The 16390-nt window shown below is 51.9% G+C and overlaps 2 protein-coding genes across 7 annotated transcripts; one reads left to right on the top strand and one right to left on the bottom strand.

Annotated features, from left to right (window-relative positions):
* Positions 1 to 458: 458 nt before the first annotated feature.
* Positions 459 to 11960, bottom strand: ZNF76 (zinc finger protein 76). Of its 5 annotated transcripts, none has more exons than XM_061349487.1 (15): positions 11895 to 11960; positions 10561 to 10752; positions 9157 to 9237; positions 7632 to 7709; positions 7280 to 7482; positions 6414 to 6491; positions 5694 to 5810; positions 5372 to 5447; positions 4879 to 5004; positions 4115 to 4294; positions 3366 to 3596; positions 2818 to 2963; positions 1903 to 2055; positions 1695 to 1808; positions 459 to 1353 (listed from the first exon to the last, which is right to left on the bottom strand). In XM_061349487.1, the coding sequence occupies exons 2-15, from the start codon at positions 10631 to 10633 to the stop codon at positions 1249 to 1251; spliced, it is 1761 nt and encodes a 586-aa protein (XP_061205471.1). In that variant the 5' UTR covers positions 10634 to 10752; positions 11895 to 11960; the 3' UTR covers positions 459 to 1248. The 5 variants fall into 5 exon arrangements, with proteins under 5 accessions (XP_061205471.1, XP_061205472.1, XP_061205473.1 ...); XM_061349488.1 differs by lacking the exon at positions 11895 to 11960 and adding an exon at positions 11437 to 11755; XM_061349489.1 differs by lacking the exon at positions 11895 to 11960 and adding an exon at positions 11058 to 11158 and having other exon boundaries at positions 5694 to 5801.
* On the top strand, positions 1313 to 15887 carry RPL10A (ribosomal protein L10a). Of its 2 annotated transcripts, XM_061349499.1 has the most exons (6): positions 1313 to 1318; positions 12630 to 12706; positions 12789 to 12869; positions 13215 to 13363; positions 14253 to 14425; positions 15685 to 15887. In XM_061349499.1, exons 1-6 carry the CDS (start codon positions 1316 to 1318, stop codon positions 15853 to 15855), a joined length of 654 nt encoding a protein of 217 aa, XP_061205483.1. In that variant the 5' UTR covers positions 1313 to 1315; the 3' UTR covers positions 15856 to 15887. The 2 variants fall into 2 exon arrangements, with proteins under 2 accessions (XP_061205483.1, XP_061205484.1); XM_061349500.1 differs by lacking the exons at positions 1313 to 1318; positions 12630 to 12706; positions 12789 to 12869 and adding an exon at positions 12888 to 13133.
* Positions 15888 to 16390: the final 503 nt, after the last annotated feature.

Here is a 16390-nt window from a genome sequence, read left to right on the forward strand (position 1 = left end):
AGCTGCCCCACTGGAGAGGATGAGGAATCCTCCCATGGGGATGATGAGCCAGCCCATGTCTCTCCCCTGAGCTCTGAGGGCTGCAGGATTCCTTCACAGCCACTTTCTTGTATTGACACAATTCCCTCAAGCTAGGGTTGCAGGAGTCTGGGGAAAAGCCAATGCCTGATCTGAGATAAGATTCAAGAGACAGCTCTCAGCCCCTCCAAGACACTCTGGGAGCTGAGAGGCTGCAACATGTCATGTTAATTGACCTCCTCAGTAGCTCTGGCAGGACACTGCTGGCCAATTCAAAACCAGATGATCCTGAAGGTCCCTTCCAAACCAAACCATTCTGATTCTGTGAATTCTATAAATCTCCAGAACTTCCTTAATCCTGACCTGGTAACATTCATCCACCCTCTGCCAGCCTCTGGCCCAGGGAACTGAAAGAGAGAAGGTGCTTCTTTTCAGAAAGAAAAGTTTCAGTTTGTTTTTATTTCAACTCAGTATTTACATCCAAGCCTGGCTCAGCTGGTTGGCTTCAGTGGAGGGAATGCTTTGCTCTGCTCCACAGCACTGAGTCTGCCAGGGAAGTTTGCTCAAGAGTGTGACAGAGATGGGAGAATTCCTGCCGAAGCCAGCCCGGATGCTCACCCTGCACCAGGTCACTGCTCCAGACACAGAGCCCTGGACAGCCCAGGCTTGATTTGATGGGGCTTCAATGCTTCTGTACAAACACTGCCCACATGCCCCTTACCTGAGGGGTGGGCAGGAAAGAGGAGCTGTTCCTAGAGGGAGAGGGCAGGAAACGTGCCTCTCCGAAACTATTTTGCACACTGAGACTGCTGAGATCTCTGTGGCTTCACCTCTACTGCCGAGGACTGGCAGGTCTTGGAGATCTTAGCTGTGAACTAGAAGACACCATCTACCATCTTCAGACAGAGGCAGTCAGTGCCCAAGGCAAGCAGCAGCGAAGTTGCTGCTCAGAGTGCAGGAAAACAGTGGAGCCTCCAAGAGAAGGCAGCAGCCTTTGCCACCCATCCTCGGAGGGAAGAGCCCATTGAACAGGGTGACTCCTGTAGCCCAATGCATGAGCTCTCACCAGCTGCGTGGTGCAGCCACTGCCAGCTGCTCTGACACCTTCCATTGCTCACGTACTGCACCTCTTCTCCATGCTGGCCATCCTGGTTCCAGCAGCTCCCACCATCCCTGTGGAGAACAGGCTGGGGCTGCCTTCTCTGCCCGCCTGGGAGGCTCTGCAGGGGCTCAGCACCCATTCTCAGACACAGCTGCATCAAGTGTCACAGGTTCATACTGCATTGCTGCTGCAGCCATGCTGATGGCTTCCTCCAGGCTCTGCTGCTCTTCTAGCTAGGAGGAAAGAGAAAGAGAACACTGTGCTCCCAAAAGGTGGGCTCAAGAGGTGGGGGCTGCCCCCAGCAGAACAGAGGTGTGAGGGGTCGCAGTGGGTGACCCAGGTATGAAGCAGAGGGGCAAAGCAGAAAAGAGACATGGCTAGCATGCAGCAAGGCTGGTTACAAAGGAGCATTCTGCAATCCAAGGAGTGTATCCCTACTCTCCTCTATACACAGGGCATCTGGGAGTGAAGAAGCCCTAGACAAGAGGCGATGCAGCAGGAGCACTAGGGAAGGTGCTGAAGCCAGTGGGTGGATGGGGGAATGAAGGGAAACATGGCAGGAGCTGTGTGGTACCTGCACTGCAATGTGGGTGCCGTTGGCAGTAGCCAGCAAAGCCACCTGCTGATGACGGAGGGGGGTGATGGCTGATTCCTCAGATACAACTGCCCCAGAAGTGACTATGGTAACCTGGAAAAGTTAAGATTAAAAACACCAGTGCAGTTCCCTTCCAGCAGGCTGTTTCTCTGCAGGATAAAAGGGACATTCCCAGCTTTATCTGTACCGGCAGTGTCTCGATGCCATTGGTGTTGGCCACAGTCACGGTGTGTGTGCCATCACCCACCAGCTCCTCTTCGGGTCCGGGGAGGGGACCGCTCTGTGTCACCATGCTGACAGCACTGCCCAGGGCCTGCAGGTCTTCTCGTGACAAACTGACCTGGGTGGAACAACAGTGGATACTCTCAGCCAGGATGACTTCTCAGGAAGCCTTACACAGCTCCCAAGTCTAACAACACAAAGGGTTCACTAAAGACAAAATATTCTCTCCACGGCACAAAGAACTCCAAAGACTGCCCAGGGTTGTGGACAAGATCAATGGAGAACTCGGAAGACTTCAGGGCTCCAGCCCCTTCCCCTTATTCTGCACCTCCCCTTCCCACTGAGTGTCTTTTCTCCATGCTCTGAGGGCAGCTCCTGCCTTGCTGCAGCAGGGAGCACCTCAGACAGAGCAGAAACAAGCGTTACTCATGGTGCCTGTCTCCTCTGCCCCATGCCACAGAAGGGAGTGTTTCCCAGTTGGCACACAGGCAGCTGGTGGAGGGAAGTAGAAGAAAAGCACTGCTGTATCCAATGAAAAACCAATCTCCAAATCCAGCCTGTGTCAGCAGGGACTGGAAGCTGCCTCCTGACTGCTGTTGGGAAGGTGAGGGCTGCCAGGCACTGCGCCAAGCCTGGGCAAACACCCACGAGACCCCGAGTCAGGTAGCAGAGGAGCTTTCTTTACCCTTCACATCCAGGCTGCAGCAGTGGAGTAAAGCTGTAAGGAGGGAGCCCTCAGGACAGACAGAGCTCGTGAAGCCATGAAGGGTCTGTTTTATGCTGATAAAAAGCCATGAAGAGAACACCAAGTCTGGGCAGAGGCAAATGTCACGCAGGTAACTGCTGTTACCCACATGCTGGAGGCTGTCAGTGTCCATACCTGCTCTGTCTCATTCTGAGAGATGATTGAGACCTGTGCAGCTATTTCATCTTCATCTTCCTCCTCCTCTTCATTTTCTTCCACCTCTGACAGGAACGCAGTATGCTGGCTCTTTAGAGGGGAGCCCCTCTCAGCAGCAGCAGCAGCTGAGTCAGAAAAAGCAAAGAGTAAAAGGGATGAGATGTGCTCATCAGAGTGTGAAGGCACACTCCTGACCCTGGGACCTGCCTGGTGCCAGCGCAGAGGATCATGACAACAGCCCAGTGTTGGCCTAGGAGGGAGAGTCTACCTCTCCCTGTACTAAAGAATAGGCAGGAGCCCACTCCCAACCCGTGACATAGAGTAAGTACCATGGGAAGCCCTCTTCTCTTGTCTGTGACACAGATCTGGTTTTTATAAGGGAGGCAGGAGGCCACAGCACAGATCTGGCTCCGAGAGGGGAGCAGCTGGAAGCTCTTGCTGTCACTCCTCTCCCCTTTGCCACATTCCTGATGCAGGAATGACCCAAAAGCCTGTCACAGGTGGCAGGACAGTGGTTGGTTGCTCACCCTCCAGCTGCTGCTGTTCGTAGAGGGCCTGTTCACTCTCCTCCGTGGCCTCCACCTCGTGGCTGCTGCGCTTGTGCATGGCCAGCGTGGAGGCCTGGCGGTAGGTCTTGCCACAGCAACTGCAGGTGTAGGGTTTGCAGTGGGTGTGCACCACATGGTGTTTGTAGAGGCTGGAGTACTCAGTGAAGCGCTTTCCACAGCCTGGCACAGTGCACATGTACGGCTTCTCTCCTAGGGCAGAGGCCACAGAGCAGAGCTTGACCCACTCACCCTCCTCATACAATCAACCAGGTTGGAAAAGATCTTTAAGATCAAGTCCAACTGTTCCCCAGCATTGCAAAGGCCACCACTAACCCGTGGCACTGAGAGCCTCGGCTACACACTGTGTGAACACTTGCAGGGACGGTGACTGCAGCCCTGCCCTGGGCAGCCTGTTCCAATGCCTGAGCACCCTTTGGGGAAGGAATTGTTCCTAATGTCCAGTTTAAACCTCCCCTGGCGCAGCCTGAGGCAGTTTCCTCTTGTCCTCCTCATGCCCATGAAGAGCAAATAGCTGGAGACAGACCAGTGAAACAATAATCAGCCCAATAAAGTGACTCGTTTCCTGTAACTCTCTGGCTACCCCCAGATCTACCCCTGCAATGCCTGGAAATGCCATTTCAGTCCCACAGACTACCCAGCCACCACAGGCTGTCAATACAGCTGGCTGACTGGGAAGCAGCTGTCCATGCTTCCCCCTCTCCTCTTACCTGTGTGGATTCTCATGTGGTTCTTGTAATTGGTGGCACTGGTGAAACCTCTCCCGCAGTTGGGCTCGGGACACATGTACGGCCGCTCGCCTGTGTGTGTTCGGATGTGAACCTTCCGGATGTTGGATGTGGTAAAAGAGCGGCCACAGCCCACAAAGGGGCACTTGAAGGGCCGTTCACCTGCATGAAGAGTAACGTGGATGAGAGTCCTGCTACAGTTCAGCTACCTGGAATGCCCTGGACACTTGTATCATGGAATGGTTTGGATTGGAAGGAACCCTAAAGCTCCTCCAGCTCCCACCCCTGCCACAGGCAGGGACCCCTTCCACTGGAGCAGCTTGCTCCAAGCCCCTGTGTCCAACCTGGCCTTGAGCACTGCCAGGGATGGGGCAGCCACAGCTTCTCTGGGCACCCTGTGCCAGCGCCTCAGCACCCTCACAGGGAAGAGCTTCTGCCTTATATCCAACCTCAAATTCCCTCCTCTACAGTATTACAACAACAAGACCTCAATCAGATCCAAATGCTGGCATATTTCTCTAGCAGCACTGGCACCACTACCCATTTTGCTGTGTTGTTTGTAACATAGCCAAGAATCCCTAGTACTACTTCTACAACCCATCTACTTCTTTCTGAAGACAGCTTCAGGTCTGCCTTGTTTCACCCAGGATTCATAGGCACATCCTGGACAAAGGCTGAAGCATTACTTGGAGTACCTTGGACGACCCTTTCAAGAAGCAGCTCAGTTCTCCTCCTGTACTGCTCACCTGTGTGTGTCCGGATGTGTTTCTGAAGATCCCCAGAGGTTTTGAAGGCTTTGCTACACACATCTTCTGGGCACTTGTATGGTTTCTCACCAGTATGTGTTCTCATGTGGCTCTTCAGCCCATATCCTGTCCAGGAAAAAAACCATGATTAGTTTTATAACAAGAAGGAAATAACCTGACAAGCTGTGTATCACCTCTCAGCTCATGCATTTTTGGATGTCTGTCCTGTGCCTGCATAGCTGAAGGACAAAAAATACCCAAACAGCCTCACAACACAACTGATAACTCGGCTGCTTCTCGTAGCTCAAATCTGTTCATCAGCAATCAAGTCTCAGTCTCCTACAATTCCTTCTACAGAAGGCTTTAAATTCCTTCTCAGAAGGCTTTAAAAGCTATGCTCATTGTGCTCAGCTGGAAAAAGAGCCAGGGCTGATGCTCAAGAGTGGTTTGGACTGGACAGAAAACAAAATTTATTCAGAAGAGAAACTGCTACCTGTAGCAAATGCTTTCCCACAGCTTGGGAAGTCACACGTATACGGCTTGTCACCCGTGTGAACGCGCTCATGGACCTGGAAAAAGAAAGAACAGGTTCCTAAAATGAAGTCCAAGACAAGGAGGAAAGGACAGAGTGTGGAGAAATCTAGCTGGTGGGGAGAATCTGAAGTTCTCTGCTGGACTTCACCTTGGGTAGTTACACATCTGGATCTCTTGGGGAGCCAAACATACAACTCAGGCTTTTCCATAGCAGCATTCCAACCTGGCACCGTAACACGGGGATGTGTCTGGTCTGCATGACTGGATATTATCTGCTTTACCTTTAGATGATGGGCGGTGGTATAGAGGCGGCCACAGCCTTTGTACCCACAGCGGAAAGCTTTGCTGCCAACCTGCGGCCTCTTCTCACTGCTCTGCACTTCCTCCTCCTGCAAATCCTGCCAAAAGATGTATGGGAGTTAATTCAATGAGCCACTACAGCAGGTTTTGTGAATCCCACATAAATAATTCCCCTCTTTGCTATACGTATGCACTCCTTCAGTTATCCTCACAAAAACACAGAATCATGGAATGGTTTGGGTTGGAAAGGACCTTAAGATCATCTAGTTCCAACCCTCTGCCATGGGCAGGGATACCTTCTACTAGAACAGCTTGCTCTAACCCCTGTGTCCAACCTGGCCTTGAACACTGCCAGGGATGGAGCAGCCACAGCTTCTCTGGGCACCCTGTGCCAGCCCCTAGGCATCCTCACATGTCCTTACAAACACAGCTTGTACACATATGATGCAACCCATGTGACAGAACACAGGTCTAGGAACCAGCATTTCCCATTCCCACCCCAAAGTTCACACTGGCTATTCTCCCACACATAACTTACCTCTTTGTGCTTCCCTTAGCTCATTTGTAAAACCTGTAGCTAATGTATTTGCTAACTTTGCAGAGAAGCCACAAAGCTTTGCTAACTACTACCTGGCAAAGTGCTCTGCATGAAGAGGAGTTTTTGGCCTAGTTTCAGGAATGCATCACTAAGAAATTCAGACCTGGGAAGAGACATTGCTGGAGTCCTTGCTCTTCGTGTGGCAGGGGTCTGTCACTCCCTCCTCTTCCTTGTCAGAAGCCTGCAAGTAAAGAAGCACAGCACTGTTCATGCCTCCTTGTACGGTGTGGAGCAGACAAGCACCCCAAGCAGGAAGCACTTCTATCTACAGTGACACCACACTCTTCTCCAGAGAGTGAGGTCATACCACAGCAGAAAGGTCTCCATGGGCAAATCTTACTGCTGCCCAGCTGAACACTCTATCAGCATGCTCCAGGTAGCCCCTTCTCATGCAACACCATGAAGACGGGAGAAAATGGCAGCACTCAAGATATTCAGATGGAGCACTGCAGTGACAACACATCAGATGTGAAGCTATTCTGGGTTTTAAGGTCTCTGTCAACCTGATGGACAGTGGTCATAACTTATGCACTCCTGACACGTAAAATGCTAGTCTTGATCTGCTGCCTGGATAATCTGTGGAAGGGAACATCATACTCAGGGAAGCCAGGCAAACACGAAGAGAACACCTACAAGGAGGGACATTTAAAGCAAGGAAGAAAGCAATCCAAGCTGTATACAGCAGCTCTGCTCTTCCCAAATGTGTGCCTGCAGCAGGTTAAGGGTGGTAGGCTCAGCACTCTGCAGGAGCTAGCTAGAGGGTCCAGCAGAAAACTGTCCTGCTCTAGGTCCTCAAGTGTCACCTATTGTGAGTGGTGCCCTCACTGGAGCCCTGTCCAGTTTCTCTTCTCAAAGGTGGCAGTGCTGAAAAACAAATACACAGAAGCACTAATGAAGCGAGGACACTCCAACCTCAGACCACATGTGGACTACTACACCCAGACCATGAAAGAAGAACTGTGTCCTTACCTTACTGGTGTACTGCTTTAATGCATTAATGGTCTCCACATCAAAGGCATCATCTTCCTCCTCTCCAGCCAACTCCTCCAGCCCAGTTTCTGTCTGCACTTCCAGGATGGTGCTGCCTGGTGGCACAATGACAGGACGGTGTATGTAGGCAGTGGAGCCATCCTCCAGCTGGACAGCCTCGAAGGTGTTGGGGTCATAACACTCTGTAAGAGGAAAGAGGAAACCAACAAATCCAGCGTGAAAAGGCTGCTGAGTAAGAAGCACTCTTCATCTCCTGGGCTATCTACAGCCTTGGAACTATGTAACAGCTTCTACTCCAGCTGCCAAGGGAAGAACAGGGAATGCTCGTTACCTTTAGCTGCATCGTGTATGTAGGCCATACTGCCATCTTCCAACACCACTGGCTGACCATCTTCAAAAGCCACAGACTCTAAGAGAGAACAAAAAGATACACACACCTTACTGGAACACTCAGACAGAACAGAGGGGAAGCTCACAAACCATTCATTCCTCTGTACACAGAGGAGTACACAGCAGGGCTGCCTGCTTCCACTGAAAGTCAACCACACCTATAGGTTTTAAGATGCCATTTGAGCCCTTCCAACACGAATTATGATGTTTTTAAGGCTTCATGCATAGCTTTGCCACACTTCTTTAGCTCATTGGGCTAAATGCAGAGTATCACCCATTAAAAATGCCAACTAATGCCCCACACACAAATGATAGCAGCCTTCCAGTATCTGAAGGGGGCTGGGGAGGGACCCTTCATTAAGAAGTGTAGGAACTGTAGTGATAGGACAAGGGGTAACTGGTTAGAACTTGAACAGTGGAAGTTTAGACTGGACATAGGGAAGAAGTTCTTTACTGTGAGGGTGGTGAGGCACTGGAATGGGTTGCCCAGGGAAGTTGTGAATGCTCCATTCCTGGCGTTGTTCAAGGCCAGGCTGGACAGAGCCTTGGGTGCCATGGTTTAGTGTGAGGTGTCCCTGCCCATGGCAGGGGGGGGTGAAACTGAATGATCTTAAGGTCCTTTCCAACCCAAACTATTCTGTGATGGCTTTGGCACAGGTGTGTGTAAAGGAGAACACAAACATCCCATAGCAGGGGAAACTGGTGAGAAGGAAAACCCCTCTCACTGTGTGTTTGGAGGCAGGGAAGAGGATGAAAGGAGGAAAGTGGCACAGCCAAGAACACAAAGTGATTTCAAGCAACCATTTAGGAACAGATAAGGGAGGCGGCTCACAAGAAGCTTTGGAGAGTGAAGGAAGAACTGCCCAGAGCCACAGAGCTCTTTCTACCTGCCCGTTTACATCTTACCATGGTCAGAGAGGATTCCTCTGTGCCACTCTGGTGCCTGCCACATGAACTGAATTCCCAACACCACTCAGATTATTTAATGTAGCCTCATTTCAGAGGTGACATTGGCTAATGGGTCATTGCTTCCAACAACCCCACATACCCAAACACCTATTGCAGAATATATTATCTCCTGGTTCAGAGGAAATTCCTGTCCAGCTGCTCCCACAGGAAGCACACTTTGTTTGGGCTCTGTAGTTGGCACAAACACAGCACACAGCTCCTGGCCTTGCCTGCAGACTTGTGATGCCAGACTGGCAACTGTGGGAGAGCCCACAGGTGAAACAACACTTAAACTGATGCTTACACCACCAGCAAAATGGCCTTGTCAGATTGCAGGAAATCACATGTTCTGTGTCCTTGCTCATTCAACTTCAAAACCATGGGCAAGGGACAAAAAACCCTATGCCTGTATGGACTTCTTAAAGCTCGAGCTAATAGAGGAGCCCCACTGTTGGAATACAGACAACTGCAGTTACAACATCCTTCTAAAAAGCAAAAGGTGAATTTATGGTCCTCACCTTTCTCAACTGTCACCTGTTGGATATAAGCCGTGGTCCCATCTTCGAGTTCGATGACTTGTCCTTCAACCAGCTTTCCATCTGAAACAGTTAAAAAAATGCCACCAGCACTGCCGGCAGAGCTCAGTCTTCCTGGTCCCATGAGCTGTACCCTTTGCTACATGTTCATAAGGAAACCAGTACCCAGAAGACAGTGAAACTGCTACTGATAGGCTGTTATTTATGAAGCTTTTCCCTGAATAGCCATAGAGGCACTTCCTAGAAATGCTGGAGCTTCCTTTACCTAGACAAGAGGATACAAGACAAAGAACCTGTTATTGTTTGTTTATAAGCTGCTCTTCACAGCTCTGTGAGCCAAGAAGCAGAAAGAATGATGTGTGCTATGTATTTTGGATCTAAAGTAGAAAGCAATTATACTTGTGCTTGGAAAAAAAATCTAGGAGCTTTCACTGGCATCAGCAAGGGCCTGGACATTTATTTTCTTCTGCTTTGATGGAGGATAAACTCTTGGGGAAAAGTTATAAAGGGGCATAAAGTGATGCCACCCTTGATGGGCTGTGAACACTGGACTCTTCAAATAGTGTAACTCTGAACTATACTATGTTTTAGCTCCCAAATCATCTGATGCAGAGAGGACATTGCTCTGTCCCACTACAAATGAGGAGCCCAGGTTGCTTTCACCTGGTGCACAATGTCAGGGGGGGCATGTTATCACAAAACCTGGTAGTTTCAAGACAGTCCAACTCCACATGTAACAAACTTATCAAGTTTGCACAGAAAGGAAAGCAGGAGAGGAATCCCCAGGACATGAAGCCTTGCAACTCAACCTTCCTGTTCTACAGCCTGGGAAAAAAAAACATGTTCCTTTTCTCAGGAACAGTGGGTGGTGAAGGAAGCAGCACCTCACAACCACCAAAATCAGAGCAGGCACTCTCTCCCCAGTTAGTCGACACCAAGCTCAACCCCACTTTGAGTGAGAAAAGCGCTACTGGGAATCAAATTCTCTGCATCTCAATGAAATAAACCATCCTGCTTAGCTTCAGGGTTGGATAGAGTCCTGCAGGTCATAGTGTGAACTCCATTTTCCCAGTTATTCCAGGGCTCACTCTAGTCTGAACAGAACCTTTATTTTCTACAGCAACACCTCTCCCATCTCCAAAGCTTTATTTCCAACCAGAGGCATGTTTGATTTCTACTGCATTACTGTGGAAATCTAAGAGAGCTGTCAGCTTCCTGTCCAAAGGAATCACACATGGTTTGCACACAAGGGCACTTTTGGTAAGTTCTGACTTGAATTTCAGACTCAATCAAGCCACTTTGAGACTTAAACTGGATGATCTTAAGGTCCTTCCTAACCCTAACTACTCTATGATTCTATGATTCATAGCACAAAGGAACCATTACCTTTGACAGCCTGCTGAATGTAGGCTGTCATCCCGTCACTAAGGGTCACTGTTTGCAGGCCCAAGCTCTCCATCCTGCCCCGATGGCTGGTCCTCAGACATGAATTTCACTTTACTCAGTGTGCTCGTAGAGAGCACCAGGACACAGAGCAAATGGTTTTGTGGAAAAAGGAGCTGTGTTCTTGTTGTAAGCCTTGAATAAAAAGAACAATTCAAATTTTGTTTTCACCCAACATATGTATAGCCACTTTTGCACATTAAGAAATATTTAAATGGCAAATGATTTTTCAGACTATAAAGGATTAAACTGGTCAAAGGGTGTGTATCAATGGCAAGCAGGAGTAAATCTATTCCACAGGTAAGTATAAGATAAAGCTTATCAAGTGAGTGAATCGACAGACTGTCCCTAGAGATAGTGTAAACGCCCCATTCAAGCCCTTCCCATGCTCCATATGACCTGCAGGAAAGGTTTCTGAGTACTCTGAAGTGTGAACCTACAGGCGGAGGGTGTCCTGTACTGCAAGATGAGCAGGACAATGAGCTTAGTGCATGGAAGTTTTCTCTCCTCCCTTTCCTGTCCAATGCCTGGGCTTCTGAGGAACCGAATTTCAGGCTATAGCAGATGATGTTAAAACACCCACACCTCAACAAGAGCGTTTCACTGAAGGCACTTTGCTGGTTACCTTTAGAAGCAGCTGCACTGGATCCTTCACGAGTAATCTCTGAGATAGCCTCATATTTTACCCTTTTGATTTCCAGGAACAAGTCTGACCACTCAGCCTGACACTGCAGCACCCGTGGGCACAGCCAGGCTCTGTGCCATGCTCAATGCCCTTTAACCTAAGTGCTCCCTACATCCTGCAGACACCTCACTCACCGCAGCAGATTCTGCTTAGCTTTTAGTGCTGACACCTCCCGATAAGCACTACGGCTCATTCCCCAGCAAACGCTCAGTCACAGCAGGGTCGCTGGGGAACAGAAGACCCTCTGCGCTGCTGTGGCTGCCATGCAAACGGCTGGAGGGGCTGCAACCCCCTGGAAGGGATGGGGCAGGCGCTGCCTGAGGAAAACCAAGCGTAGGCTGCAGCGCGAAGCCAGCCCGAGGGTGACAGAAGACGTGCCTCCGCGGCAGGGCCGGGCCTTGTGCCACGGCGAGCCCTGAGGGGAGCGGCGGGACAGGCCCAAGTGCTCGGGGGGGATGGCGGGGACACACGGCGGGGCTCCCCTCACGCTGTTATCCAAGGGTCCGTCGGCAGCAGCTCGCCGGGGCACCGCTGGCCCTCAGCCACCATCTCACCCCGTGCCGTCCGGCCTCCCCCAGCCTCCGCCACCAACCTGAGGAAACGCGACGGCACCGAGTCCGCCGCCTGACCATCATGCTGTGCGGTCCGGGTCCGGGTCCGGCCCCTGCTCGCTCCACCCCGCAACACGCATAACAGCAACACCCCCCTCAGCTCCTCGGCAGCCGCTGGCTTGGTATACAGGTTCCGGGGCACAGCAACTCCGCTCCCCGGAACTGGGCCGGCAGGGCCAACTTAGTGCTAGAGCGACGAGGCGCATGCGCAATACTGACATTGAAGCCACAGGTTCCCCTCAGGAGTCGTGCCTTGCGGCAGTCCCTCCGCAGCCGGGCACAGCCCGGGCGGCAGGATCCGCGGCTGGCGCTGAGCAGCGGCGATGGGGCCGGGCTGCCCACCGGGGCAGCCGGGAGGTGAAGCCGGTCCGGCCACTCTCAACATGGCGGCCTCGCCTTACCGCCCCCAGCATGGCGAACCCCAAGTCTCGCGAGATTCCTGCCCCTATTTATCTCGCGGCGGGAGTCACCGCCCCCTTTCGGGCTCGTCAGGCTGGAGCCATCATGAGGTGGGTTCGGGCGTGCTGGGCCATCCGCGGCCATCCCCTGCCATCCGCGGCCATCCGCGCCCGCCGTGCGGCTGCGGGGAGCGGGACACGAGGGCCGATGGCGGGGGAGCGCGAGCGGGCCAGGGCGGGCTCAGCGGCCTCGTCCCCGCAGCCCACAGGAGGTCCAGGCCGGGTCCGTCCTGAGCCCCCGTTGTTTCTCCCCCCCGCAGCAGCAAGGTCTCCCGCGACACCCTGTACGAGGCGGTGAAGGAGGTGCTGCAGGGCAGCAAGGTCAAGAAGCGCAAGTAAGAGCCCTGTGCTATGGCGGGACCGGGGTATCGCGGGGCCGTGCCCGGCTGTGCCCTCATCTGCTCTGCCGTCCCTCAGGTTTGTGGAGACGGTGGAGCTGCAGATCAGCCTCAAGAACTACGACCCGCAGAAAGACAAGCGCTTCTCCGGCACCGTCAGGTTCGGCCTTCTCTTGCTCCCACCCAGCCTTCAGCCCGTGTCCCCTCTGCGCTGCCGGGCCCTGCCATGGGGCAGGACGGCCGCTGCGGTGTGAGGACGCGGCGCTGAACCGCTCGGGTAGTTCAGCCCACCCCAGTTAAACGGGTGCGGCTGGACGGACCCCAACCCTGGGTCTTAAAACATGAGGGGAGGTGGGTGCTGTCCCCACCGACCTGCTGGGGAAGGCAGGTTAGCAGCTGTGAAGGAAGAGGTCCAGGCACTGTGGTAAGGTACCTCTTGTGTTGGCTCCCATGGAAGAGTGTGTGGTGCTGGAGGTTTATAGTAATTCAGACCTTCTGTCTCCAGGCTGAAGTCAACCCCACGGCCCAAGTTCTCTGTCTGCCTGCTGGGGGACCAGCAGCACTGTGATGAGGCCAAAGCAGTTGACATCCCTCACATGGACATAGAAGCTTTGAAAAAGCTCAACAAAAACAAGAAGCTGGTGAAGAAGCTGGGTGAGTGTTGGTGTGGGTCGGGCTCAGAGTGCCCTGGCTGACATGGGAGGGCTGGCTAAGCAAGGTGGCTTCCCATGTGCTCAGGTTTTTGTGTTGTGGTTAACAGCAGGGAATAGGAAGCTGACCAGAGTCAGCCTCAAGTACAGCAATCAGGCTGGAAACTACCCTGAAAAGCCAACAGTTAGCAGTGCAGGAGGTGTGACAGGTCAGCCCTCCTGGAAGGAGGAGGCCCTCTGGAAGGGAGGAGTACACGAAATGTTCCTGTCTTTGGTGTCACCCTTACTTGGTGTTCTTCGCATTCCTCTTTGGGATGCTGGAGGCAAAAGCTGGATTTAGTCCTGCAGTATTTACATGAAGGGAATGAAATTTGCATATTTTCACTTACTAAGAGAGAAAATCCTTACCTCCCTGCAAAGGCAAGGTCAAAATGGTGCATACCGTAGGCAGACAAGAAAACCTTCCTGCTTAATCTATAATTAGCCATGAAATTGTACATAATAAGGAAATGAGATGGGATACCATGGCTGCTAGCTCAGCCTCTCCAAGGTGTGTGGTACATCTGCCCATCCAGAGGTGCTTAGGCTGTGGTGGGAGGCTCTTGGAGCTCAGAGTTAAGCGTTGGTCACCTTTGGCTCAATAAATGCCACTTTCTCCAGAGAAATGAGCTGTGCACAGTTCAGTGTGCTGTTGGGGTGAAGCTGGGTGCGGGTGGGTTTGGCTGTTGTGACAGGAGTAAGTTCTGATACAGTAATGGTAAAACCAGCTTGGGTTCAAGTCGGCAGGACTCAGTGTCAAAAGGTGCCTGCTGAGGGAGACGGAGCAGCACAGTCTCAAGTTCGGTGTCAGAGCTGAGAGCCCATCCTTACCCATGTTGGTTCTTTCCTCACAGCCAAGAAGTATGACGCCTTCCTGGCTTCTGAGTCCTTGATCAAGCAAATTCCTCGAATTCTGGGACCAGGGCTGAACAAAGCTGGCAAATTCCCTTCTCTTCTCACTCACAATGAGAACCTGGTGGCCAAGGTTGATGAGGTCAAATCTACCATCAAGTTTCAGATGAAGAAGGTAAAGGCAGAGCTTTTCCTCTCCAGGGCAGCTTCCTGCCTGTGACTGGGGTGGTCACTCAGACATGGCTGCGATATCTGGGCTGGGCTGTAGGTGTCCCTCGAGTGCCTTCCTAAGACAGTGCCTGGTGACCAGGAGACTCCCTCATCATCAGCTGCTGGCTAAGAGACATAATTCATAATGTGGCTGAAAGATGTGAGAGCAGATGATGATGAGATGATGTTTCAATGCAGAGCACAGTCATAATTAACACTTCCTACAGCAAGTGGGTGACATTTGCAGGGTGCAGCCCCTGTGGGTGTGTGCAATTCAGTGCTTTGCCAGAAGCAGGTTTGGAACTTGACTCTGCAAGTGGCTCTGGAGATGTCTGCTCTTGCTGTCAAGAGGTGTCAAAGCAAGTTGACTCCCCAGAACAGGAGCTCCATAAAACAGGTTATTTTAACCCTGTTCAGGCATCTTGTCTCAGTGGTTTAAGTGGGTGTTACTCAGAATTAACAGTTCTGCTCTCTGTGGTGCACCCTTGGACACCAGCTGCTGTGTGCCTGGGGGCACAACTGGGAGGGCAGGGCAAATGTGATAGTTTCCAAATGCTGGAGCATTTTAAGTAATTGAGCTAATGATGTCGTGACACTTTGCCTGTCAGCTTGCTCATAAGTCCCTTTGTCTTGTGCCTGTGGGGAACGCTGACTTACAAGCTCCTCATCCAGCCTGGCAGGCAGAGGCTTCTCAGCCTCTTGTGCATGGAAAGAGGGTTGGTGGCCAAGGCAAAAAGTGAAACTGGGGCTGTGCTTCACAGGAAGTTTGGAGCTAACTGTTCTTGTCTGGGGCTAGAGGTTTGCAGGACACATTCCACACTGCTCCATGAGCAGGTTGGTGGGAGCATGGTTAAAACAGAGGTCTGCTCCCACTCTAGCGCCTCTTCGGCACCATGTGTTATGTGTCATTCCCAGTTTCCCCATCTTTGGAAGGTCCTAGTGCTCATTTCTAAGGCCCCTTTGCTCTCTGAGGAAGCTAGGTGCTGTTCAGAGGTGGCATCCAGATGCTGCCAGACGTGTTCATGGGAGCCATGTGCCAAACACAATTTGCTGTGTGGAAACACCCGTAGATAAGGTGGAGGAGTCATGTCCAGTGGACAAAACACAAGGGGATTTGATATCCCACTTAGTTCAGTGATTTTGTCGGTCACTTTGCTGTAATCTTTCATTTTTCCCCACAAAACCTCTTACTGCATCAGTGACCATGGTGTCCTTGTCCCTCAGGTGCTCTGTCTGGCTGTGGCCGTTGGCCACGTGAAGATGACAGAGGATGAACTCGTCTACAACATCCACCTGGCCATCAACTTCCTGGTGTCCTTGCTGAAGAAGAACTGGCAGAACGTGCGTGCTCTGTACATCAAGAGCACCATGGGGAAGCCCCAGCGCCTTTATTAATGGGGCAGCAATAAACTTTTAGGATACCTTCATCTGTTTGTGTTCTCCAGAACTGGTTGGGAAGGGTTTGCCAAAGAGCTCTTTGCTTCCTTGTAACACGAGAGTTCTCCAGTGCTGTTGAGCTGATGGGTATGAATTGGAGCAGAATATGAGGCTGTCAGAGCTTCTGAGGGAATTCAGAGCAGGGCAGGGAGGGGGAACAGCTCCACTTGCATCCTGAGCAAGCACAACTGAGGTGGGTACCCACAGCTGAATGCGCATGGTGCTCAACAGTCAGTGTAACCCTTTGAGCCCCCAGCTTGCCAGTGCAGGAGATACTTCCCTTATGCTGGTGTTACCTGAAGTCATAAGAATCCTGTGACTCAGAAGTGCTATGGCCACCACTGAGGCTTTGTCTCCATGATACGTGAACACTTGCAGGGATGGTGCCTGCAGCCGTGCCCTGGGCAGCCTGTTCCAATGCCTGAGCACCCTCTGGGGCAGGAATTGTTCCTCAGCTCCATCTAAACCTGCCCTGGTGCAGCTTGAGGCCGGT

Source organism: Neopsephotus bourkii, unplaced genomic scaffold, assembly GCF_033783945.1.
Source record: "Neopsephotus bourkii isolate Nb327-2 ecotype Australia unplaced genomic scaffold, CSIRO-AGI_Nbou_v1 NB_414, whole genome shotgun sequence".
In the NCBI taxonomy this organism is placed as follows: Eukaryota; Metazoa; Chordata; class Aves; order Psittaciformes; family Psittacidae; genus Neopsephotus; species Neopsephotus bourkii.

Coding starts and splice junctions, on each gene's coding strand:
- ZNF76 (XM_061349487.1), bottom strand. CDS start 10,633: ATGGAGAGCTTGGGCCTGCAAACAGTGACCCTTAGTGACGGGATGACA. Junction 7,483..7,631: donor CATACACGATGCAGCTAAAG/GTAACGAGCATT, acceptor TTCCTCTTACAG/AGTGTTATGACCCCAACACC. Junction 5,811..6,413: donor CCAGCAATGTCTCTTCCCAG/GTCTGAATTTCT, acceptor ATCTTTTGGCAG/GATTTGCAGGAGGAGGAAGT.
- RPL10A (XM_061349499.1), top strand. Junction 13,364..14,252: donor GAAGCTGGTGAAGAAGCTGG/GTGAGTGTTGGT, acceptor CTTTCCTCACAG/CCAAGAAGTATGACGCCTTC. Junction 14,426..15,684: donor TCAAGTTTCAGATGAAGAAG/GTAAAGGCAGAG, acceptor CTTGTCCCTCAG/GTGCTCTGTCTGGCTGTGGC.